This window comes from Sitophilus oryzae, unplaced genomic scaffold (assembly GCF_002938485.1).
Source record: "Sitophilus oryzae breed Bouriz unplaced genomic scaffold, Soryzae_2.0 scaffold_802_pilon_pilon, whole genome shotgun sequence".
NCBI classification, from domain to species: Eukaryota; Metazoa; Arthropoda; class Insecta; order Coleoptera; family Curculionidae; genus Sitophilus; species Sitophilus oryzae.
In genome coordinates, this window is record NW_022147420.1 from 169,126 (window position 1) to 195,620 (window position 26,495).

The following is a 26,495-nucleotide window of genomic DNA, read 5'->3' on the forward strand; positions in this document are numbered from 1 at the left end:
TTGTTCTTACTTAAATCTAGGAAAGTATTTGATTTTTTTTGTTGCTAAGTTCTGAGAAATGTTTTCGATTGTCTTAAACCGGTTGAATGATTCCTATTCTAAGTTACGGATGGAGTCCATGTTCTTGAGTTCTGCTTTAAGTTTGTTTCTACTTGGAAAAGTAGAACGCTACTGGCCCAGATAATGGAGTGTTCACTCATTTTTTACCTAGATCGTTCTCTTTTTCATTGCCTTCTATCACTTGGTGGCACCAAAAGGTACTACAGTACGTCTGTCCGTTCTGTAGCTACGGGGTATCAGTGAGAGGGGAAACGATATTCTCTCGATGTTTTTCGTAAAAAATTAGACGACGCGTCCCATCAATAAAAATTCGACAAATTTGCAAGTAGCCAATAAAATGAGTGGGCGGAGCGATTTGCGGTGACGTACTCGTCAAGTCGACTTATAAAATATATTGCTATTTATTTAAATGTTTTTTGTCCGCATTCCTTTCATAGACACAGATCCAGCAGACGTACTGTACATTACGGACTACCAGGGACTGCAATAGGGACTTTATTTTTCTTTGCCTAATTTGTTCAGCTTCTCTAGGCATTCTTTGACCAACTTCAAATTGATAGTTACTGAGTTGATCGTTTTTAGTGTTGCTTGACTGATCGGATAAGATAGCTATTTGTTTTTTCCGATAGTTCCTATCAAAGATAAGTTGTACGCATCTTTCGATAACTTAAATTTCGATAGAAGGATGCCGGGATAGATGCCCATTGATTCAGAATATTTAGTTTTCGGCCGAAATACTTCTATTCGTGTGCTTACATCCCTAAGTACCTATACCTATTTAATATTCATAAGTGGAATTCATCGGAAATATATTCAAGGGACATCTGCCACTCCTCATGATCTCTTGGAGCAGTGATCCAATTTGTCTCGATTATTTTTATATCGTCGGACCAGCGCATGGGTGGCCCACCTCTACTACGATAAGCGTCTTTCTGGGCCTCAATTCGATAATTCTTTAGTAGATCATTCGATTATCCGATCTCCTTGCCAGGTGTCCGGCCCGACTCTATTTCAAGTGAGTGATTCTTTCAACCGCATCTAACAACCCAGTTAACATGGCTCGTTCCATTCTTCGTTGCACTATTAGTTGTTGCGCTATATAGTATTATTTCCAAAGTCAACTCGCTTCAACGTATATTCTAACAATGTAATGAATAATTTTGGTGTATAATATCACCTTGTCAGACTCCCTTCTCAATTTTAAAATCTGCTGTGTTCTCACGGAGCCTCACACATGCCTTTGCATTGTTGTATATGTGTCTGATGATTGTTATGTACCTGTGATCTACTCGGTATTTAGTTAAAGCTTTTAGCATGTTGATTTATTGTGTCAAACTCCTTCTCCTAATCGACAAAAATCAAAATCAGAGGCTTGTTTTGTTCCACAGATTTTTCGATTAGAATCTTAATGACTTGGAGATGATTTATAAGAGAAAAATATTTATCCAAACCTTGTTAGTTAACTAGGTTCGTAATATCGCTCTTCTTGTGGATAATTATTATTACTGCTCGATCCCATTGTGAAGGAGTTACTCCATTTTCTAAACAAGCATTTAAGATATTTTTATAGCTTGCAGAAGTTTTGGGCCTCCATATTTAATAGTTTCGACAACTACACTATCCTCTCCTGGCGATTTATTAATCTTCTCATATCTTTTAAAGAGTTTCTTATTTCCTCAACGGTAGTATCTGGCAAATCTTCGGAACCCTGATTTTGTATGCGTGAAATTTCTTCGTATTCAACACCACTAGTTTCAGTATACAACGCAAATATTTAACTACATTTAGAATTTCCTCTTTGGCCCCTGTAATTTGTCCGTTTTTATTTTTTTAATTTGCAAATATTTCTCTTCCCCTTTGTTACAGTTTTTCTCATTACTTTCATTCTGCTCTTTTCTTTTATAATATTTTCTTATATCCTGTCTACTTGCTTTCGAAATGCCCCTATTTAGTTGTTTCAGCTCTATTGAATTTGATGAACAACCTTCCTTTAATTCTCTTCTTCTTGCCTTGAGTAACCTAGCAGTTGCACTTAAATTACCGATTTTATTCCTACTTGCAGATGTACAGCTTTGTTGTGCGCTGTTCATAATTTTGGTTAGCTTCTGATTTCTTTCATCTATATTTGAAGTGTCAACATTCGCCAAAATGTGTCAGTTTTTATTTATGATTTTCTCTTATTGGTCTTTGTAATAATATGATAATAATGGTGATGATGTTGGACTAATCTGAATGATATGGATTATGGAAATGAAAATGATTACTAGTTGATGATGGTTCTTTTCAGCACCTGGTGCGTCATTCGTCATACAGAAAACTATAAAAATTTCAACAGCACTTAATGTGAGCAGTTGTCTCTGTACATATCTATTAAATTTAGTCTTATTTACTCGTCTTCCATTAACTACAATAGGCCAATTATTGAACATCCTCAAGTAAATTTGATATTCATGAATGGAGTTTATCGATTATTGGTTGGATAGATACATTAAATCGGCTGGTGCTCCCTTTAACGGTTTTGCTTTAATTCCACTAAAAATAAAATTTATTGATTCGAATGCGATTGCATTCGTAAAGTATTATTCATACTGAATATATATGCGAACGTTGTTGCATTTGCCTCGTTCAAAAGCATTTAAAATTTTTCCTATTGATACACCTCAGTTAAAAAATATTTAATATCAAACGTTGAAAAATATGAAATTATTCTTCTCTCTGAAAGCATAATTTTTCGTATAAATTTAAAAATATAGTCGAGCCAATGAAAAAATTTATACCAGTGCTAGATTTTATTTCCCACTTTAATTCAAAGATAGATTAATTTTTTCTACTTAATCTAAAATTTATGACAGTAATAATAAAAGCAGTGTTGCGTTTATTTTTGTTTCAAATTTTATTATAACAGTAGTATCCACATGCAAAACTTCAGGGGGTATAAGATTCTATGAAACGATATGTACACGATAAAAACACGGGGGCCACAAAATGATAGACCACATAACAAAACGGACCACAACAGTGCATTTATAAATTCACTGAAATAATTGCAGTGAATTTATAAACATAGAAAGATTTAAAATTAATAAAAACCATACTCCTCCGAAAGGCTTGACCGATTTTGATGAAATTTTATCAGTTGGTCTGAGAATAGGTTGTTATTTATTTTTTATACCCCTAAGTGATAAGGGTGGTCCACCCCATTTTTTTATTTTTTTGACAAAATTATCTTTATATTTTTATGAAGTGGTACTAAAAATACATACAACCCCAAATTTTCCCCTCTACCATCAACCACTATTTTTTAATAGCGATAATAGTAATTCAATAATTTTCAACCCCGTGAATAAACATATGAATGTTGTCCCATATAAATTATTCCTAGGACTATATACTAATATACGTATATCCTAATTGTCAGTTATTGTCATCAGTTGTCGACCGAAATTGAAAATTATTGAATGATTAATATCGCTATTAAAAAATAGAGGTTGATGATACAAGGGTAAAAATTTAGGGTTGTATGTATTTTTAAATGCCACATCCATAGAAAAATTTTAAAAAAATGGTCCAAAAAATGAAAACAAAACATTTGGGATGGACCACCCTTATCATTTAGATATAAAAATAGATAGCAACCTATTCTCAGACCTACTAAATATACATATAAAATTTCATCAACATCGGTCAAGCCGTTTCGCAGAAATATGGTAACTAAAACCCTTGATTGAAGAAATAAAAAGATGCGCACCCTTATGGTCAATTTCGTTGAACAAAACCTGTCCGAGATGTACCTGGCGTTACCCTCAGCCTGTTCGAGAATTCCGAGATTTAATTTAGCTCTGCGCCGCTGCGCGCTGACGGTCGTTTATAGCGCAACAGATAAAGAATACTGTACCGTAGTTCTGCTTTCAGTCGACAGAGTGAGTGGTTATCGGAGACGGTGTTGCCAGAACTACTGATTAGATTTACGGATTTTGGGTACAGTACGTTAATAATACGGATTTTCTATCATTAAAAATTTAATTTAATATTATATGACTAAACAAAGAACGGCGTCAGAGGTGACTTGGAAATGAGAATCGCTGTTATTTCATATGTAAAATATTATAGTAAATGTCAATAGTCATCATTTCCCAGCCATCTAAACAACTTTTTTCGGTCCTACAACATATTCAGTATCTGTAAAGAAAAATATTTTTTTTTTATTCTATGTTCAACACGAATTAATTTTCAATGAAATAAACGCGGATTTTTCATCCAAAGATATTTTCATCAAACGAATTACAGATATTACACATTTTAATATGACAACACTTCGCAAGTTCCACACCGTCTTCGATATGCTAGCCGAATTAGAGAAAATGAGTGTTTTATGCGTTGGTCGTAGAACGAATAGAGGCTCCACCGTATAGCATTTGAAACGTAAGGGAAAATTAAATCAGTCTTGTCACGAGTTCGTCCATTAGGTTGCGTATCTTCCCAATTCTTTCAATCAACGGTATTAGTTTTTTGTTGATTTTCAATCAGCTGAATCAATCAAGATGATTATAAACTGTTTCAGTTCTTGTTATTTGCTTTATCGAATATAATACCACAAGATGTTTCGGGATTACCGAATAATACTTTTACCTGACACGAAATGTGTTACCCGACTCGTAAATACGACTCCTAAGGAGGAGTAGTGTTGCTGGTATCGCATTGAGTGTCAGGCAAAAGTATTAGGTAATCCCGAAACATCAAGTTGTATTCAAAAGATTATACAACAAAATAAAGTACATATATATGACACGAAATGTGTTACCCGACTCGTAAATACGACTCCTAAGGAGGAGTAGGGTTGCCGGTATCGCATTGAGTGTCAGGCAAAAGTATTAGGTAATCCCGAAACATCAAGTTGTATTCAAAAGATTATACAACGAAATAAAGTACATATATATAGCATTATATAAATGTGTTACCCGACTCTGTAAATATACTCCTAAGGAGGAGTATATATATATATCGCATAGCAGTGTCAGGCATATATATAGGTAATATATATACATCAAGTTGTATTCATAAGATTATACAACGAAATAATATATATATATGACACGAAATGTGTTACCCGACTCGTAAATACGACTCCTAAGGAGGAGTAGGGGTTGCCGGTATCGCATTGAGTGTCAGGCAAAAAGTATTAGTAATCCTGAAACATCAAGTTGTATTCAAAAGATTATACAACGAAATAAAGTACATATATATGACACGAAATGTGTTACCCGACTCGTAAATACGACTCCTAAGGAGGAGTAGGGTTGCCGGTATCGCATTGAGTGTCAGGCAAAAGTATTAGGTAATCCTGAAACATCAAGTTGTATTCAAAAGATTATACAACGAAATAAAGTACATATATATGACACGAAATGTGTTACCTGATCTTCAAATACGACTCCTAAGGAGGAGTAGGGTTGCCGGTATCGCATTGAGTGCTTCAGCAAAAGTATTAGGTAATCCTGAAACATCAAGTTGTATTCAAAAGATTATACAACGAAATAAAGTACATATATATGACACGAAATGTGTTACCCGACTCGTAAATACGACTCCTAAGGAGGAGTAGTGTTGCCGGTATCGCATTGAGTGTCAGGCAAAAGTATTAGGTAATCCCGAAACATCAAGTTGTATTCAAAAGATTATACAACGAAATAAAGTACATATATATCCTTCTTATCTTAACTTTCTTTTGCCATTTTGTAATAAGAATTGACGGGATATTTTGTGGAACTGACAGAAATGACTTTTGAATTAATATTTCAAAAAATGACAATTACAATATGGCCAGCAATCGATAATCACTTAAATTATTGTCACTTATTAATCACATCCTTCTATATAGGAAAAATATACATAGAGTTGTATAATCGTCATAATCACAACGCAATTTTAATGTGCGTTTATAGGACATTTTCATAATCATAATTTTTATATCAGTGAAGTTGGGTAACATAATTAAAGGCAAGTTCATGGCAGATGACAACAGTTTTATAAGAAGTGGATAGTTTAACTTTTCTGATTATGACTATGATTGTGATTACGACTATGTAAATGTTGTATAAACCCGGCATAACTTACGCAAAGACCTAATTATCACTTAATAATTAACTTTCAAGAAATCTTGAATTCAAGAAATCTTGCAAGACTCTTGAAATTTCTTGCATATTAAAGTCTTGTCTTGTCTTGAATTTCTTGCAAGAGTCTTGGTCTTGCAAGACTTTTTCAAGACTCTTGTGCAACAATAGTGACAAGTCGACGTTACTGTCCTATTTTGAAACAAGGATATTTTTTAAACAAAAATATAATGTAATAATAGAGTTTTAGAATATTATAGTCCTGATTCCTTACTAAATTAAAATTCTTAGCGTTGTTTGACCCAATTTGTTTTACCAATAATTGGTAGATATCATGACTACTTTAATATAATCAAAAATAATAAAAGAAGCAATTTTGAACTCTAAACGACACATATAAAGTCTAATAAACTAAACTGCCTACTGATGTAAATTTAATAGGCAATAAAGAGAGTGGAAAGCTACAAAACGAATCTCGAAAGATTTGTTATTACTTTCACAGAAGAAAGAAACTTAGACAATAAACTTCGAAAAAAAGGAGAGTTAAAGAATAGAGATCACTCTCACAATGTCAATTTCAAGTTTTTTACGTCTCCAGACGGTCTGTCTGGCGCCTAAAAGATATTCTTTATTAAGTGTACATGTGTAGGTACGCACCTACCAAATGTGATCATAAAAAAAGTTACTTTACCACCTTACTTTTTCAGCTCAGTCACGTTGGAACCCGCTTTCAAGTAAAGTTTTCGATTTTTGGCTTATTATTAACTACAAACGATGCAATTGATTGTAGTAAATTCAATTTTTTTTGTACTACTAATAATTAGCCAGAAAAAGTAAACAATTGTGCGCAATGTAATAAAGAGAAAAAATATTGTTTTAACAAAGGTCTAAAATCCTTCAAAATCGTTTGTAGTTTTATGTAGTAGCAAAAAAATTCAATAAAAGATCCCTGGAATTAGTGAATTATAGTAAAATATGAAAATTAACATAGTTTGACATAATGTCTTTAGTTGTTCTTTGGTTGTACCCAAACTACAAACGATGCAATTGATTGTAGTAAATTCAAATTTTTTGTAGTACTAATAATTAGCCAGAAAAAGTAAACAATTGTGCGCAATGTAATAAAGAGAAAAATTTTGTTTTAACCAAGGTCTAAAACCCTTCAAAATCGTTTGTAGTTTTATGTAGTAGCAAAAAAATTCAATAAAAGATCCCTGGAATTAGTGAATTATAGTAAAATATGAAAATTAACATAGTTTGACATAATGTCTTTAGTTGTTCTTTGGTTGTACCCAAACTACAAACGATGCAATTGATTGTAGTAAATTCAAATTTTTTGTAGTACTAATAATTAGCCAGAAAAAAGTAAACAATTGTCCGCAATGTAATAAAGAGAAAAAATATTGTTTTAACAAATGTCTGAAAACCTTCAAAATCGTTTGTAGTTTTATGTAGTAGCAAAAAATTCAACAAAAGATTCTTGGAATTAGTGAATTATAGTAAAATTTGAAAATTAACATAGTTTGACATAATGTCTTTAGTTGTGCCCAAACTACAAACGATGCAATTGATTGTAGTAAATTCAATTTTTTGTGGTACTAATAATTAGCCAGAAAAAAATAAACAATTGAGCGCAATGTAATAAAGAGAAAATATTGTTTTAACAAATGTCTAAAAACCTTCAAAATCGTTTGTAGTTTTATGTAGTAGCAAAAAAAATTCAATAGAAGATTCTTGGAATTAGTGAATTGTAGTAAAATTTGAAAATTAACATAGTTTGACATCATGTCTTTAGTTGTACACAAACTACAAACGATGCAATTGATTGTAGTAAATTTAATTTTTTGTAGTACTAATAATTAGCCAGAAAAAAGTAAACAATTGTGCGCAATGTAATAAAAAGAGAAAATATTGTTTTAACAAATGTCTAAAAACCTTCAAAATCATTTGTAGTTCTATATAATAGCAAAAAATTTAATAAAAGATTCTTGGAATTAGTAAATTATAGTAAAATTTGAAAATTAACATAGTTTGACATAATGTCTTTAGTTGTACCCAAACTACAAACGATTTGAAGGTTTTTAGACCTTTGTTAAAACAATATTTTTTCTCTTTATTACATTGCGCACAATTGTTTACTTTTTCTGGCTAATTATTAGTACTATAAAAAAATTGAATTTACTACAATCAATTGCATCGTTTGTAGTTTGTATACAACTAAAGACATTATGTCAAACTATGTTAATTTCCAAATTTTACTATAATTCTCTAATTTTAAGAAACATTCGTTGAGTTTTTTTGCTACTACATAAAACTACAAACGATTTTGAAGATTTTTAGACATTTGTTAAAACAATATTTTTATTCTTTATTACATTGCGCACAATTGTTTACTTTTTCTGGCTAATTATTAATAATACAAAAAAAATTGAATTTACTACAATCAATTGCATCATTTGTAGTGTGTATACAACTAAAGACATTATGTCAAACTATGTTAATTTCCAAATTTTACTATAATTCTCTAATTTCAAGAAACTTTCGTTGAGTTTTTTTGCTACTAAATAAAACTACAAACGGTTTTGAAGATTTTTAGACATTTGTTAAAACAATATTTTTATTCTTTATTACATTGCGCACAATTGTTGACTTTTTCTGACTAATTATTAGTACTACAAAAAAATTGAATTTACTATACAATCAATTGCATCGTTTGTAGTTGATAATAAGCCAAAAATAGAAAAGTTTACTATAAAGCGGGTTCCAACGTGACAGATCTTACTTTTTCATATTATCTTTTCTCTATATTTTTTTTCTTTGGTAAATCATATTTTCTAAAAACAATAGGAAATGAGTTAAATAAATTTATATAATAATTATAATATATATTATAATAATTAGAAATAGTATGTAATTAACAATTAATGAAACTAACTTGCGTTCCAGAATATTTTAATTAGTGACATTTTTGAATTGACTGACTCGACTTCCAAACAAACTAAAACAACTGACATCCAACAAATTAAAATATGCGCTACAATGGAAAAATCAACCACCGTATAATCTTTTGGAGAAACGATAGAACTTAAGGTACGTATACATATGGCGAGCACAACGCGAGCCGTGCACGAGCCGAGCCTGCCACAAGCTCAATTCGCCATATGTGTACGCCTCCCGCGAGCGCCTCGCGAGCCGCTCAAAGTGTGATCGTCGCGATTCATTTCTTGTCGGTTTTTGCGACGAACACAAAGGAGCTCGCAGTTATAATTTGGACGGCGTTGTGGCAGGTACGTCGTTCTGGTCTGATCGGCGAGCATGGAACCTACTGGTCGGAGGATATTCGGATGGTCGGAGGATATTTTGCTTCAATTAGTTGAGTTGTATAGGACGCCATACTATTTTGTGGGATCCCAAAGACCAAAATTATTTTAAAAAACCAAAAAAAATAGACGCCTGGAAGGAAATCGCCACTTTAATAGGCAAACCTGAAGAAATATGCAAGAAAAAAATTATAAGCATGTTGGCAACTTATAGAAGAGAGAGGAAAAAGGAAAAAGAGTCAGTAGGAACAGGAAAAGGTGAGCTTTGCAAAAGAAGTATGTTTATTTATAGAATAAATATTTATTCAACTACCATATGAAAAACATATCAGTACAAAAAGTCTGAGTACACCCCTTTTTTTTCTTGTAGCAACTTTTTTTACCATAATTAAGAAAACTAATGGTACATTTAAAATCTTCAATACGTTTCTCAGTTGACGAGGGTCTGCAATTTTTAAAAAAAAAATTATACCCCCTTTTTTTCATGTTTAAAAAAAAGCTGAAAATTTTTTGAGTGGTTTTAGGTAAACATGATCTTTTATCACAACCTCCTGAAAATTACACAACGATTGAACAAAAAATAATCTAAATATACAATAGCACACTGAACTTCTGAGCCTGGATAAGGTAGGCGGTAGAGATGAGCGATTAATTAGATTATCTTGATTCCCCCTAGCACCCGACTAGGAGCTTTCCCACCAACGACAAGGTCTCGTATCTTCTAGAGGAAGAATTTATCCATCATTTTATGGGCAATTTTAGAAACAATAATTTTAATAACTACCTACCATTTTTATAAGTTGCTCCGTATGGGAGATTTTTATCAAAAACCAAAAAAACGAGCTCTTAAGAATGGTTTTGGGTAATTTTCAGTGTTAAAGGAATAGGAACTATTAGTATGTTAATCTATACCACAATTGGTACCCTAAATAACTACCAAAATTCAGCTCTAGGTGATTTTGATGCACCTTAATTGCACTGTAGTAAAGTACCAATTGTATTCATTCGAAATTTCATTGAAATAAAATTATATTATTTAGTAATATACAACAACTATACAGTCTATAGCGACTCGTGCCTAAAAACCTATACTGCAACTAAATGTTTGATGTAAGCGGCTAAAATAAATACGAGAACTTCAAACGATCTAGCCCTCTTTCCACTTGTCACGTTCTATCTGGCGGGCAATTTCTCCGAAAGTCGGACATTTTCTCGCTTTCCCATTGGACATTTTCTATTTCATCTTATTTTTCTTCACGGCCGACCTTAATGGACCATTGAGCAATAAACGGGCCGCCTAAATGCGTCAATAGATGGCGTCGTAGCCGAGTCTTTCGAGTGACAGGGATGACGTTTTAACCTACTATTAAGGGAATCGGCAAAGCACAGGAAAGATATAAGCGGGAAAATGTACGTGCCCGATCTTGTCGAAATGTTGAAAGAAAATTTAGATTAGACTGGGTAGACTGGGTACGGCTGAAACGATTTGGCTTTTATTGTTCATAGTATTGTTGTTTACTAACATATACCGGGTGAGTCTGTAAAGTGGCTCACCCCTATACCTTTTTTATTTTTTTAGATAAAAACACGAGATTTGGTATGTTTTAAAATTTAATGTAAAAAAGTTAATGTAATAAATTCGGATTAATTTACGTATTCAATTATTGTTTTCGGTCATTTCAAATAGAATGGCACCCTCGATGTACTTTATTCCATAGAAAATGACACTCTGAATTGAATGACGTATCACATGTCAAGTTTTGATATTTTCGCATAATATGGTTTATTTGAAATTGTAACATACGATACATAACGACATTTTGGCTGGAAATACCAAGCGTGTGGTATCAAATTATTCGTAAAAAATGCTTTTTCCAAATATGCTAATGAGCCACCCTCGTTCCATTTGAAAAAATTGAGATATGATTAAAAATACGATTTGGGCATCTTTTAACAGACCAGGACAAGACACAAGAAACATTAGACGATCAAATCAATTTTCCAAGGCCTCTTGATTAAAAATTAGTGTTTTTAACACAGCTACGGCACTCTAAATGGAAATTGAAAATACGATTTTTTTAAGCGAGAATGTCAAAAGTTGACATATAATATGTCATTCTATTCAGAGTGTCAGTTTCTATCGAATAAAGTAAAAAGATACTGAGGGTGTCATTTAAAAATCAAAAGTTGTAGTCATTTCCGGTGAAAAAGGAGGTCACCGAAAACAATTGAATACATCAATCAATCCTAATTTATGTCATATACTAACATACATCTTAACAAGCATAGCTAGAGACGTGAGAAATATAAAATAACACGCGACCGGTGCTATCCCCAAGTCTCTTCCTATATTTGTTCAACTGTACTAAATCTCGCTTTTTTTAACTGGAACAATAAAAAAGTTACACGGGTGAGCCACTTTTGAGACGCACCCGGTATATATAGCAATGATGATGATATATGTTAAATTTATGGGCGCCTTTTTTGGAAAGGGCTATACCATTTTAGTTCCTGAGTTGCTATTTTGAGAAGTATACAATAATTAAAAAAAACACAATTTGTTTCAACTGCAACATTGTATACGGCAAAAATCAGAAATTTTTGCTACGTATTTCATGTCGTGTCCCGGTTACAGTTGTTCGCATAAAAATAATATTGAAATCGTAGCATTCTCATAATATTTAAGTATTTTAGTTTTTTTCTAGTGCAGTTATTGAAAGTAAAAAGAGCGTACACACTATGCCAAAAACAACCTGAAACATGTCAAGGTCGCATTTCGTCGCCCAACTTTGTACGCATTTCGATTTATTTCCAGCTGTCCACCCACTTCGCTTTGCCTCGACCTACTTTCGATTCTTAAAAGCACCTGAAAACTACTCGTGAGGAGAGCATCGTTCAATTTTGTTTTGTTTTGAGCTATTTCCAAAACGTAGCGCTATCTGTTCCGAGGCAAAGGGTTTTTTCTCATAAATCTCAGTAAAATAAGTAAACCTAGACGTTTCTAAAATAGTTGTTGTTACGATGATATTTTGTTAATTACAACTCGTTTTATGTTATTTATTATGTTTTTATTGTATATTGATATATATTCCACATTTCACCGAATTAATATTTCAACATTGCGTTCTATTGTGCGCTGCTTCCTCCCACTGATGCTGCATACTTTTCCCCTTTAAGTTTTCATGGAAAATATTCTTGTATCTTGAGTTGTCCACCCGGTTTCCTATTGCCGTCTACAAGCTCACCGTAAAGAAGAGATTCCGGTAAGCGGTTTTCTTGCATCCTGCATACGTGGCCAGCCCATCTTACACGGAATTTAGTAATCATGACTTCAGCGCTCTCGCAGCTTGCTTTTTCAAGAACTGATACGTTTGAGACATGGTATTCCATTTGATTCTTAACAGTTGTCTAAGGTGTCTCTGTTGCAACTTATTTAATGCGTTCGTGTGCCGGAAAATTATTACTAGCTATTAAAAAGATATAATAAATCCCCACGTGATGGAAATCCCATTCATGATGCCAAATGACATTCCCGCTTCCTGCAAGCGGTTGTTAATGGTCACGACCTGCTTCAATGGCGCAGGTTCACAAAACGATAAGACATGCCGCGATATAAGCCGACCACCGGAAAGCGGAAAGCCGGTGCACTATGGACGTACACTTACCCAAGACCAATATAACCCAGAATGCAAGATTCTTGGACTACTAACTGCCGCGATTAAAGAGGTTGCGCTGTGTATAAAGGTACAATGTTTTTTTGGAAATTAGAGTGTCAGAGATAAAACAAATAGAAAAAGAAATCGTAAAAATTAAAGATTTTCTCTTTAGGCATCACCGCTTATGAGAGTAGGCTACGTTTGACAAGCATAAAACAAAGTAACAGAGGGGCAATCGCCAGAAAGTTTGATGGAGCCAAGACCTTTTATCTACTTTCAAAATAATTCGATTTTTATTTAGAAAGCCGTTTCGTTTAATTAAAAAAATATTTTTAATACTAACTTTAACCATTGAAACCTCGTATACAATAAATCCACATAAAACAAAGGATTATTATATTCTTGTTAATTTTAGTATTACACTCGCTATCAAAAGGGGTTATTACCTAATATAACTAAGAACAAAGAAACTTTTATTGACCTGAAAACGGGGGCTACCACGCAAATAGGTGCTAAGTGGAACAAAACAAGTTGTGGGGGTGTAGAAAGGTAAAGCAACACCGCCCAGGAAATTATTTAGAGAAATAGACATCGTTAGTCGGAGTACAAAACGTTTCCGAACTTGCAAATTAATCAATATTAACTTGTAGCCGGTATAGTGAAAGAGAAATGGGGAAACTCTGCGAATTAGGCAGATTCCATTGACTTGGGGTACTAATTGGTTGATAATGTGCACAGAACTGTGTAAAGTCTATATCCAACGAGAGTATACATCGATACATGACGGAGACAGTTATTTGCAATTTTTATTTCACAGGTTAATTAATTGCAGTCTCTGTCATTTTTTGATGCCGTCTGTCGAAATCATCCCTGGCTCGTTGGATAAACTTAAAGCCCCGTACACACGAACGTGGATGTATGAAAACATGTACGTAAATAACGGTTAAGGTCCGATGTTCGGTTAATGTCGACATTACCCGGTTAATCTCGAGAATAACACACAACAAAACAACCAAAAACATAACCTAACCCAAACATTAATATGTTAATGTCGACACTAACCGGACATCGGACTTTTTAACCGTAAGAGCGCTTGCACACACACCGGCAAAATCGATGCCGGAGTCGGCGCCGGCTTTGCACCCGTTCTGACGGTTGTATTTAATTCTATTGCATTTGCCGGTCGCCGACTATTTTACGGATCGGAGTATATGTGAAGGGGCTAATTTATTTATATTGCAATCGATTTCAGCTCCGGCACCGGCACCGATTTTGCCGGCGTGTGTGAAAGCGCTCTAACACATACATGAACGCAACCAAACAACAACGTGCACATCGCTGACATACAGACGTGAGCACAAAACTGTTAATTTTTCCAAGATGTTGTGGGAGGAGGAATATTTGGGTGCAGCGGCAGTGGCTTGCGCCTATGTACTAAGAAAAAAAAAACGTCGATACTGGTCTAAAAATTGGCTTTTAAAAAGACAAACATTTTTCCACATTAATCTCTCAGAAGAATTGAGATTAGAACCTGATGACTGGGCAATTACCTTAGGATGGACGAAGAAACTTATGTAGAACTCTTGCACATGGTTACTCCATTAATAAAACGCCAAGATACAATCATGAGAATTGCCATAACTCAGGAATATTTGAAGTGGACTGTCTTGGTATGTCCTAGTCTCGAAAAAACAGAAGTAAATCATAGTCCCATAATGAAGGTACGTATATATCATCAGATCCAGAGCCAGTTTTCATCGAATTCGAGACTTTTTTGTGTTCTCTTCGAAAACCACCACGAAGGCTACTGATTTTAGTTATCACAGTATTTTTAGTTGCATCTGGTTGAATACTTTGCAGCTTTTTCACTAATACCTTATAGCACAGATAACACATAGCTTATAGGCTTCATTCTTTTTATTTCTATTCAAATATTCCTTGGATTTTATCTGCCACAGAGAAGGTATCTATACATTTCAATAAATTCCCGAATAAATGCACACATTGGACATTGTTCTGCAGTCAGACGTGATAGGTAAACTATCTAAATACACAGTTTAAAAATAAATAAAATGTTTATTTATAAAACATTTTTTATACTAACAAATTTACCAACGCTACTGATCAAAAACGCACGTAAAGTACGTCTGCTGGATCTGTGTCTATGAAAGGAATGCGGATAAAAAACATTTAAATAAACAGCAATATATTTTATACGTCGGCTTGACGAGTACGTCACCGCAAATCGCTCCGCCCACTCATTTTATTGGCTACTTGCAAATTTGTCGAATTTTTATTGATGGGACGCGTCGTCTAATTTTTTACGAAAAACATCGAGAGAATATCGTTTCCCCTCTCACGGATACCCCGTAGCTATAGAACGGACAGACGTACTGTACAAGTGTATTTTGCCTCCACACGAGGCTTTAACTTGAACGCGCAAGCAATATTTCTGGCGATTTCCGAATTCATCAGCGCGGCATTCCACTGCTTGTACATACAAAAACGCGATAATATTTTGCATACGCATTGACGTTTTTGGTTGCACGTTCATGTAGCAATATATCCACGTTCGTCTGTAGTGGGCTTAGGTATGTATTTTATCTCAGTAATCTTTCAATGTTTAGGCACAATTTATATTCTTTTTCTTATTAGCGCAATTATTTACTGCATATTTTATGCACCCTGTATATATTTTATATAGTTTGTAAACTATTGATATATTATACGTGATCAAAAAAATTATATTGATCGATGGCATTCACCACATAATTTTACATAATGCATATATTTATAAACTGTTAATATCATCATCATTTTCAGCCAATTCTGGTGTAGCCTCCCACATATTTAGATATACTCTCTTTGTAGTTGGGCCCATTATTGTCTATTGTTGGCTATGCGGGCCCATAGTTATCCCTGCTAATTTTCTAATTTCATGGTCCCATCTCAGGTTCGGTCTTCTTCTAGGTCTCTTAATTTCTCGTGGGTATTATCCTTGTATTATGCTGCAATTTTGGTGGTCCATCTGTTGTCCGTTCTTGCCAGGTGTCCTGCCCATTGCCATTTGAGGGGCATTTGACTCTGTGGATGACATCTATTACCTGGGTCTTTTGTCGTATCCACTCGTGAACTCGTTTGGTGAACTCTTTGTATTTTCCTACTTGTCCGCAAACACGTATCCAATGCGTCTTGCGATGGTAGTACTAGGGATCTTAAAAGCATTATTAATAGCAATGTCCAAAAATATTTAAACGCGTTTTAGAGTTTAAATATCTTTGGCAATGTCCCAGGCTACCCAATGTCCCGTACTACCCGATTTTCCCCTAACTCTTTAATATAATCAATATACCGTATGATCGAGAAAAAACGGCGTCAACGATGGCTATGAAATGAAGATCGCTGTCATTTTATATGTAAATTTATATGGGAAATGTCATCGATCGTCATTTCCCAGCCAACTGGACGCCATTTTTTTTCGATCATACGGTATCTGTCTCCAAATTAACCGCATATTACGTCGACAAAGATGATTGCACTTTTTTCATGAGTGAAAATATCCATTTAAATTACTTTAAATATTTTTAAACCTTCATATTATGGCATATTTGGGTACAGTATATGCATATACTACATAATTCGTCGACTTTATGACGAAAAGGCTTATCTCGATTTTTACAACTTTTGTGGAGAGCAATTTAAAAATTCTAAATATTTATTAATTCTAGTATTTAGCATAGTGCAATTTTTTAAATGAACATAAAATGAATAAGGTATAATATTGAGATGCAGCAAATTTTCCATGCTAAAAAATTACCCATTGGGCATGTCACGAAGCTGGTATCTCGAAAGTGCCAAAAATCGAGATACGAATTTTCCCTAGAAAGCCGATATGTAAATCTAACGCACGCTATTTATTTTATTCAAAATAATCAACATTTAAATTCTTTGTATTTTTTTTGTAACTACGCTATGCTAAAATACCAAGAAAATACCCTCACTTCCTCTATGTAAGGTTCAAATGTGGCAAAACTAGATTGAATTTTCCATTATTTTAATCATAAAATCTAAAAAATAATAATATACAGAGTGTTTAATTTTTATTTAAAAATGCAAAACTTGGAACCTGGAACCCTCTGTTGACCATGAGTATCAAACCTACTATTAGAAAATAATTAAATAATGAAATATATATTAATCCCAGTATTAATCCTTAAACGACTTTCAAACTCACATTTTCTAAAAATCACATTATTCAGCTACAATACTCTGTACATAGATATTCCAATATATACAAATATATACATTCTATATAATATTACAGAGAAATCTAAGAATAAATAAATAGGTTCCCATATTTCAAAAAATTTTATAAATCAAGAGTGTATGTTTAGTTGCCTATTATAGAAACTAAATTTCATTTTTGTATTTTCTATTGTCAAATTTGTGATGTCAACGAAGAGTTTGTTGAGGTTATATAAATTTTATTCTTGTTTTGTGATTTGGGTACTTCGATAAAACGGTATAAAATTTAGTTGTGATGCAACTATTTATCAAAATATAAACTTTGATTTTTTTCACTGTGGATCTGAACATCCACTGTTTGAAATAGCTGTAAGTTCTTGTTCATTGGTGAAAGGGAAACCTTGCTGGTAAGTCTTTGTCTATTTATAAACTATTGTTTTGTGCATTTTTTGCTATATTCATAGATAATTTACTTTATATCTATAGTACAGAATAATGGCCAAGTCTGCAAAGTCTGTTACAGACGTATTACTTCAGAAAAACATACTGCACTGTGCAATATGCAAAAACTTACTTTTGTCAACGCCAGTAATGCTAGTAGAAAATGCAGGAAACCTTTGTTCAACTTGCTATAATGAAAACTTTCTGGAAAGCAAATGTTTACAAAACACAGCTTTGGAGGAACTAGTTACTACCCTGAGCTATCCCTGTCGCTTTAGAGAAAATGGTTGTGAACATTGGAGTTCAAGCGGAGACCTATTAGATCATGAAGAAAACTGTAGATATCGCTCAAAAAAGTGTCCCATGTATTCTATATGTCAGTGCGTATGGGAAGGATTCCCAACTGAATTTGTTGGACATTTTATAAATTGTCATGGGGAGCATATAATAAACTTTGAGAACAGTTTATTTTATTTAGATATTACTTTCAGTGAAGAAGAGTTGATTAAACTGCTAGTGATGAAGAATATAATACTCCTTTTAAAAATGCAACTTAGTTTAGAAAAAAACAAGCTCTTCTATGTTGTTTGTAATGTTAAAGATGATGGCAGCAACTATGATTATTCTGTAAAACATAAGGGAAATAGTGAAAGCTATATTAAGACACGCTCTCGAGTTTTAGACTCTAACTATGTTTATAAGTCAGTAGATGAGTGTGATGCTGTAAGTGTTGATTTACTTTCGTTACAACAAACTGTTAAAGTAACAAACAGGATCACAAATATTTTTAAAATAAAAACATATGATACACCAGTTCATTATATAGGGGAGAGAATGTTACACTTTTTTGAATGTCCTGTTTGCAAAAGCTTTATGAAACCTCCTATTTATCAGTGCCAATCAGGTAAGAAAGAGACACTTTATATCACAGTTTTAACTAAATAAACAATGATTAAGGTCACAGCATTTGTAATACATGCAAACCTCGATTGGAGAAGTGTCCTACATGTAGAGCACCTTTTGGAATGACAAGAAACTATTCCTTGGAAGGTTTAACAGCAGGTGTATCGTATCCATGTATTTATCATGACTTGGGTTGTATGATGTCATTATCTCCAGCAGAAATAAGTAGGCACGAAGGTAAGCATATTTTAATACTCGTTATGTTTTTATAGATAATTAATGTTCTCATGACTTTTCTGTGCTTTTATCTTATTTATAATGTTAAATATTTTGTTTTTTTACAGCTGTATGCCCATACAAACCTTACAATTGTCCTCTGCCTCAATGCACAATGTCAGGAAGTCATGATATTATCACAAATCATTTACAGGAATTTCATTCTGATCATGTTGTTGTTTCTGATTCACATGGCTATGCCGAGTCCTTTAGATTGGAGCAGCATTCTTTGTACAACCATATTTTTGATAGGAAGGTTTTGCTAGCCTTTGATCATATATTCAGGTATGTCACTTGTAATTTTCCATTTAGTTTTTAAATTTATTAGCATTATCATTATAAATGATATTGAGTAAATGAATTATGAAATTATTAATATAAATATTTATTTTCGTTTGGAATTATCAATCTTTACAGTTTATTTAATATAAATAGCTTTGTTTTGGATACTGTTTAATTTCTGATTTGGAATAAATTTTATCTATTTGATTTCAAATAATTTTTATAATAATTAATAATAATTTTAAAACTTAGCATATCTTGATCTCTGAAAAATGATTTTTAAAAATTTGGATTTCTCTAAATTGGATTTTTTTTGTTGTGAGAGATCAGAGCTGCAAGCTCACAGTTAGGCCTTTTTTTTATTTAAATTTAAATAAAAAATAATTTTCAAAATGATTTGTGATTTAAATCTTTGTTCCCAAATAGAAAAAGAATTAAGTCATTAAATAAAGGCTTAAATATTTTGAAAGATTTTTAGGAAAGACCTAACTTGTTAAAAAGATTTAAGTCAAATTTTTACAGGGACGGATACAGAAATTTATTTTAGGGGGGTCCAAATAAAAAAGTAATGTAGAATATGCTTATTAGTGCGCCATTTTTAACCCAAAAGGCTCATATTTAACCCAATTTATAGATCTTAGGAGGGGCCCGGGCCCCTTTGTATCCGCCACTGGATTTCTATATATTTTTATGATTTGGTTTGGTTTAACAGAAGCATTTTTTTTTAAACTGTTAGGGGCAGCAGATACGCAATATCACTACTAAATAAAAAGTTAATGTTTTTGGGCCGGTTTTGATTACTATTCGTGTTACGCGTGCGTAGTGAGTCTATTGTCTTTGCAGTGAATCAAGTGAATCCCCGACTCTGTTGTGTGGCCGAAGAAGAAAGACGAACGAAAGAAATAATTATTGATCTCGAAAATATTGAAGAGTAACTTAAAATCCTCCACCCGTTAACTTAGGCCATCAACATATTACATAGTGATCCAAACATATCACCACTTTTTAATGGACATTTATTCGACATCTAAATTGTAACGTATTACGACATATAAAGTACTACAAAATCGGTTAAATTTTATAAAAAAAATATATACAGGGTGGCGCCTCTTATACGCCGCGGAGGCTCCAAGGAGAACGACAGTTTGTATTGAAATGAAATTTTGTGAGCATATGAAGGTTAATTCAGAGCACTTTTTAAAAATAGAAAGAGTTCTACAGGGTGTCCCCAAAAAAAGTTACATATCAAAGTTGTGTTTTTTGTAATGGAATGCCTATATATTAATTAATTTTCGGATTCTGGGAGAAAAATAAAGGCGATTTTTATAAGAGAAGTATATGACTAAAATGTAAGGTTTTTGACATATTTAACATTTTCTAGAAATAAAGAATAATTTTTAAATTACAATAAAAGCTACCTAAATTGGAATTTACCCGGTATAACCGAATATGTAGTTAAATTAACCATTGTGCTTTAAATCAAATTAAAACTTGATCCAAAAAGTTATACAGGGTGAGACAAAATTAATATTGAACATTGGTCACCTTTAAAAGCATGTTACTCAAATGGAACATCCAGTATATTATTCCGATATTCAGTGGGGGAGAATTCATATCTCTTCAAAATACTATTAAGGTTGCCTACCCCTCAAAGGTTTTCTTAAATATTTTCATTTACATGATTTGATCTGAGTAGATCTTTATTATTTGATAAAATCTAGGTGGCTGTGATATGTCTGACGTTACTTCAACATAACTGTCTAATTATTCCAATTTTAACAACTAGTTATTTTTTTAGTATGTTAGTATGATTTTGTGCCAGTTAAAAAAAACTGCTCAGAAATTTGCCGAAAATGCAAACTTATTCTACATGAAAGAGAATTGATATGATTATTGATGAATGCAGTGTGTATTCGCCAATTAATAGAATACTTAAATGCTCCTGATTTTATCTAGTCTACCAGTTCAAAAAATTCTAAAAAAATCCTGAGTATAAAGGAGTATAAAAGACATTTTCTGACGATTTTTAGTGAGTGACATATTTCACAAAGGTTAAAAAATGAAGATTTTAATTTTCTTTTTTCCGCTAAAAATCGGCTTTTCGTTTAAGAATCATGATCATTTATTTTTTCATATCTTAGACTTCTAAGAATTAGAAAAAAATCATTAATTATATTAATTTTGAATGTTACTATAAAAATAAAATTGAAAAAACATATTTTTTTGAAAATCTTGAAAACCGTTGAGTTAAAGAGCTGAAAATTTAGGTGAATTATTTTGATTCGACACCAAATTGATCCCTTGAGTGCGAGTGAAAAAAGCCGCGGTGGCAGATTTCCCATATTAATCCGGCTATACCCTTTGGTCGCAATCGTACGACATCAATTTTCGACGTTTTTTGCGCCAAAACGGTCACAGTGACACGTGTCGTACACGGTCAAGTTGGTCTTGGTCCAATCTATTGACATACCAAATTTCGTTTGAATCAGACGATTTTTTCGCCATTGATGATGGGGTTTCATAGTGCACGAAACGTCGTCAACATACCATAAAAAGATGGGGCTCTTTGAGCCAAGTGTGTGGCAGCCAGTGGCACCAATGTATTCGTAAAAAATGCTTTTTTCAAATATGCTATTCAGCCACCTTCGTCCCATTTGGAAAATTTGAGATATGATTAAAAATACGATTTGGGCATCTTATAACCGGTCAGGAGAAGATACGAAGAACATTAGATGATTAAATCTATTTTTCCAAGGCTCTTAGATAAAACATTAGTGTTTTAACACAGTCATGGCACTCTAGATTGAAATTTAAAATGCGATTTCTCTTCAAACGAAAATGTCAAAAGTTGACATATTTTAATGATATGCCATTCTATTCAAAGTGTCATTTTCTATGGAGTAAAGTAAAAAAATAGCCAAAGGCGCCATTTAAAAATCAAAAGTTGGTCATTTCCGGTAAAACAGAGTGATCATCAAAAGCAATTAATCGAAGGGTCCTGGGGGAAAACATGATAAGCGCCATTTTCTAATTTTACAGGAGAGCGAACGGCTGGTGGTCATCAAATTCTTTCCGTGTAGATACGTGTAGGATAGTTATAGACCTACTATAATATTGTAAAATCCTAAAATTAAAAAATTGGTGCTTATCAGGTTTTTCCCCTGGCAGTGGCGGATACAGAGGGGGCCCATGAGGCCAAGGCCCGCCCTAGAATCTATGGTTTTTTTATGGGGATATGTTAATGACAGTGTTTACAAAACTCGACCAACTATTGTCGACAACATGAGAGAAATTATTGTAGCTGCTTTTCGAGGTATAACTCCACATATGCCTTTTAAAATGAAAAGATCCTTTTGAAAAGACAATAATTTTATGCAGTTATTAGGAAAGGAAACATTTTGAGCATTTCATTTCATCTAGCTAACTTTTGTCACATAATTATAGGTTTATATCTAGTTTTAATCCTGTAATAATTAAAATATGTTTTAAACGTGTATCTTTTTATTACCGTTGAGTATTTTACTCTACAATCTTTAATTTTTGTTAAATTAACAACAGGTATATTACAGCTACTCTAGATTTTTTTCAAACAATAAAGATCTACTGACGCAAAATCATAAAAATTAAAATATCTAGAAAAATCTTTGTCTGAGGGGTAGGCAACCTTAATAATATTTTGTGTTTTGTGAATATTCGGTGTGTGATTTTGGCAATTTCCTCATTAATTACTAGTGTATTTGTACTTATTTTACCAAGTACATTTTATTTTCATTATTCATATTTAATTGCAATGGCTTTTTTCGACCGAGAACGCAAACCTGCCACAACAAAAATGGCAGATTTTTTGTTTTCCAAATCCCCGGAAAGATTCGAATTGTTTTGTACGTTTTTTTTTAGTTTATATGTATGTAAAATACATAATTTATAATAACATCAATAATTGTTTATTTTTATAAACGTTCGATCGGGTATTGAATTAAACATTTTTTCAACTTATAAAATAGATATATTAAAATTAAATTGTGTGTTATATAAATTACAATTTTTTATTGTAATTTTTAATATACAGGGTGGTCCGAACTGTATTCCGGAAACTTTGGCAGCATATTCTGCAGATAGAAATAAGTAAAAAAGTTTGTATAAATGTATGTCTTAAAATGCTTAGTTTCGGAGATACAGGGTATAGAGGGTTCATTTTTATTTGGATTTTTTCCAAATAATTTCTGAAGTAATGTCAATTTTTGGATGAAAATTGGTGTCTAGAAGTTTTTTGACGTAAGAAATTTGATTTTGATGCCAATATGATTCCTACTTGTAGAGGGCGCCACCTATATATTTTTTACTGGTTTGAAGAGTAATAACTTTTCGTCCGTACCTGTATAAAAATACTGAGTATAAAATTATACATTTACGACGCTTTTTTTACGTAGAAAAGGTCTCTTTGTAAAAATTGCTACGAGTGATGGTTCTCGAGATATTTGAAATCCAAATTATCTGTACCTGTCGTCATTGACATAAATTAAACATGATAACTGAAATCATTAATTTGAAATGTTTTTGTGCGAAAAGTTCAACAGAAACTGTTTAATCATGATTTTTTCGAAGAACAATTTATGATGAATTTAAAAAAATTAAATGTTTCCAAATTTATCATTTCAGTCAAATAACTATCTACTTGGCATGTTTATTTTTTGTCAATAATGACATGAATTGACTATTTCCATTCTATCTTGAGAACGGTTGCTCATAACGATTTTTACCAAGAGACATTTTTTACGTAAAATATCACGGAAACGTATATTTTTTTACCCGGTAGTTTTATACAGGTACGGACGAAAAGTTATTACTCTTCAAAACAGTTGGTTTACTACATGTGTTTTAATGTAGGTGGCGCCCTCTACAAATAGGAGTCATATTGACATCAAAATCAAATTTCTGATATCAAAATCAAATTTCTGATGTCAAAACTCTCTCCCAGACACCAATTTTCATCTAAATATTGACGTTACTTCAGAAATTATTTGGGAACAATCGAAATGAAAATAAAACTTCTTCGCCCTGTATCTCCAAAACTAAGCAATTTAGGACATACATTTATACGAACTTTTTTACTTATGTTTATCTGCAGAATATGCTGTCGAAGTTTCCGGAATACAGTTCGGACCACCCTGTATGTTAATATACCTATTTCGTTACTACAATTTAAAAATATTTCTGTAATATTCAAAAAAAAATTAAATATGGGGATCCATATTTCATGAATTTAGTGCGCAAACAAACTCAAGGGGGCGCTTCTTTTACTTTCATTTCACGACAAATAAGATAAGTCAAAATTCTAAAGGGGAATGTTTTGTGGTGTTTATGAAAATGACTGGACTTGAGAGAAAATGATTGAAAAAGTCAAAGCCCAAGATTTAAATCATTTTTATTTTCGAAATTAAGATTGCTTAAGACTTATGACATGATTTTGACATATGACATACAAAAAACTATACAAATATGTGAGTGTGTCAGTGTATTATAAATTTGCAATAGGGAGTCTTTTTTTTTCCTTTCACAGATTGACTTGCAAACGTGTCAGCGACTATTGTATGTGGGCGGCCGAAGCCATTGGCGTACAGAGTGAGCTAAAAAACTTTGTTTACGAAGTCAGTATCATCGACGTACGTCGCCCAGAAAAACGGCTGATAAGAACCGACTATTGTCTCAATGAAATGCCTGAAGAGGACCTTTTTAAGAAATGCATCATGTTTCCAAATAGCATCCTATCATCATATTCTAGCCATGGCATGGTATCATATCATTTTAAAATCAAGAAAGGGGTTTAAAATGTGAAGAACTTTATCTCAGATTAATATTGTGATGTTTTTAATTATTGTTAAAATGTATTTCTTGCCCACCATAGCTCTTAACACTTTGCTTTAGTAATCGTGGCATAGTCAAAGGACTGTATAAACTAAAATAGTGATATATAAATATTTACGATGTATATGGTAATTTTCAACGACATCTCGGTAATTTTAGTACATAGTAAAAGTTGATTTTTGTCCATTATTTCTTTTTCAATTTTGATAAAACGCAAAATTGACAAGTGTATCATTTAAGACTGTTTAACCTTATTTTAATGTAATTCTGAACGTATATGAATTAGGTTATACAGGGTGTTTCAAAACAAATGCGAAAAACTTCAGGGGGTGATTCCTTGTTCAAAATAAAGGGTAGTTTGCTTCATAAACGTTGGGTCAAAAGTCAACCATTAGGGAGATATTGCGGTACAAAGATGGCGGAAAAATAATGTTTTTATTTTTTATCTTGAAAACGAAAAGAGATAGACTAATAAAATTTTATGGAAGCATTACTGTTATGAAAACACACTTTCTGGTAATTTTTTCACTTTTTAAAATGAGTGGAAGGGGTTGAAATAAACTACCCGTATCATTCTTGTTAACGAAATTTAAAGAAAAATCTTATCAAACACATGCAAAAAATTTGATTTGGATAGTTTAGTTTGTTTAGAAACTTTTTTATCTCTTGTATTTTTTTGATAAAACTCACCGATTTGAAATTAAAAATAAAATGTAAAGCATTACATGTCAGGACAAAAACATTTTCTGATAAAGAATCTAGTGGGCTGCTGTAATTTTTTAGAAAAAATATAGTTGGCCGCTGTTACTTTTAGGATGTTCCTAATATTATTTTATTTGACATTACTCTACTGCAATACGTTATTATCTAGATGATTATTATTATCGTTATTATCACTAGATTCTTAATCTAAAAATGTTTTTTGTCCTGACATGTAATGCTTTACATTTTATTTTTTAATTTCCAATCGGTGAGATTTATCAAAAAAACTCAAGAGGTAGAAAAGTTTCTAAACAAACTGAACTATCCAAATAAAGCATTTGCGTGTGTTTGATAAGATTTTTCTTTAAATTTCGTTAACAAGAATGATAGGGGTAGTTTATTTCAACCCCTTCCACTCATTTTAAAAAAGTAAAAAAATTACCTGAAAGTGTGTTTTCATAACAGTAATGCTTCCATAAAATTTCATTAGTCTATCTCTTTTCGTTTTCAAGATAAAAAATAAAAACATAATTTTTCCGCCATCTTTGTACCGCGATATCTCCCTAATGGTTGACTTTTGACCCAACGTTTATAAAGCAAACTACCCTTTATTTTGAACAAGGAATCACCCCCTA

The 26,495-nt window shown here is 32.6% G+C and overlaps 1 protein-coding gene across 1 annotated transcript; it reads left to right on the forward strand.

The window, feature by feature from the left end:
- Positions 1–17,618: 17,618 nt before the first annotated feature.
- LOC115888598 lies at positions 17,619–25,512 on the forward strand. The gene is made up of 5 exons (XM_030908362.1): positions 17,619–17,798; positions 17,878–18,736; positions 18,790–18,972; positions 19,080–19,296; positions 24,854–25,512. The coding sequence occupies exons 2-5, from the start codon at positions 17,887–17,889 to the stop codon at positions 25,119–25,121; spliced, it is 1,518 nt and encodes a 505-aa protein (XP_030764222.1). The 5' UTR covers positions 17,619–17,798; positions 17,878–17,886; the 3' UTR covers positions 25,122–25,512.
- The last annotated feature ends 983 nt before the right edge of the window (positions 25,513–26,495 follow it).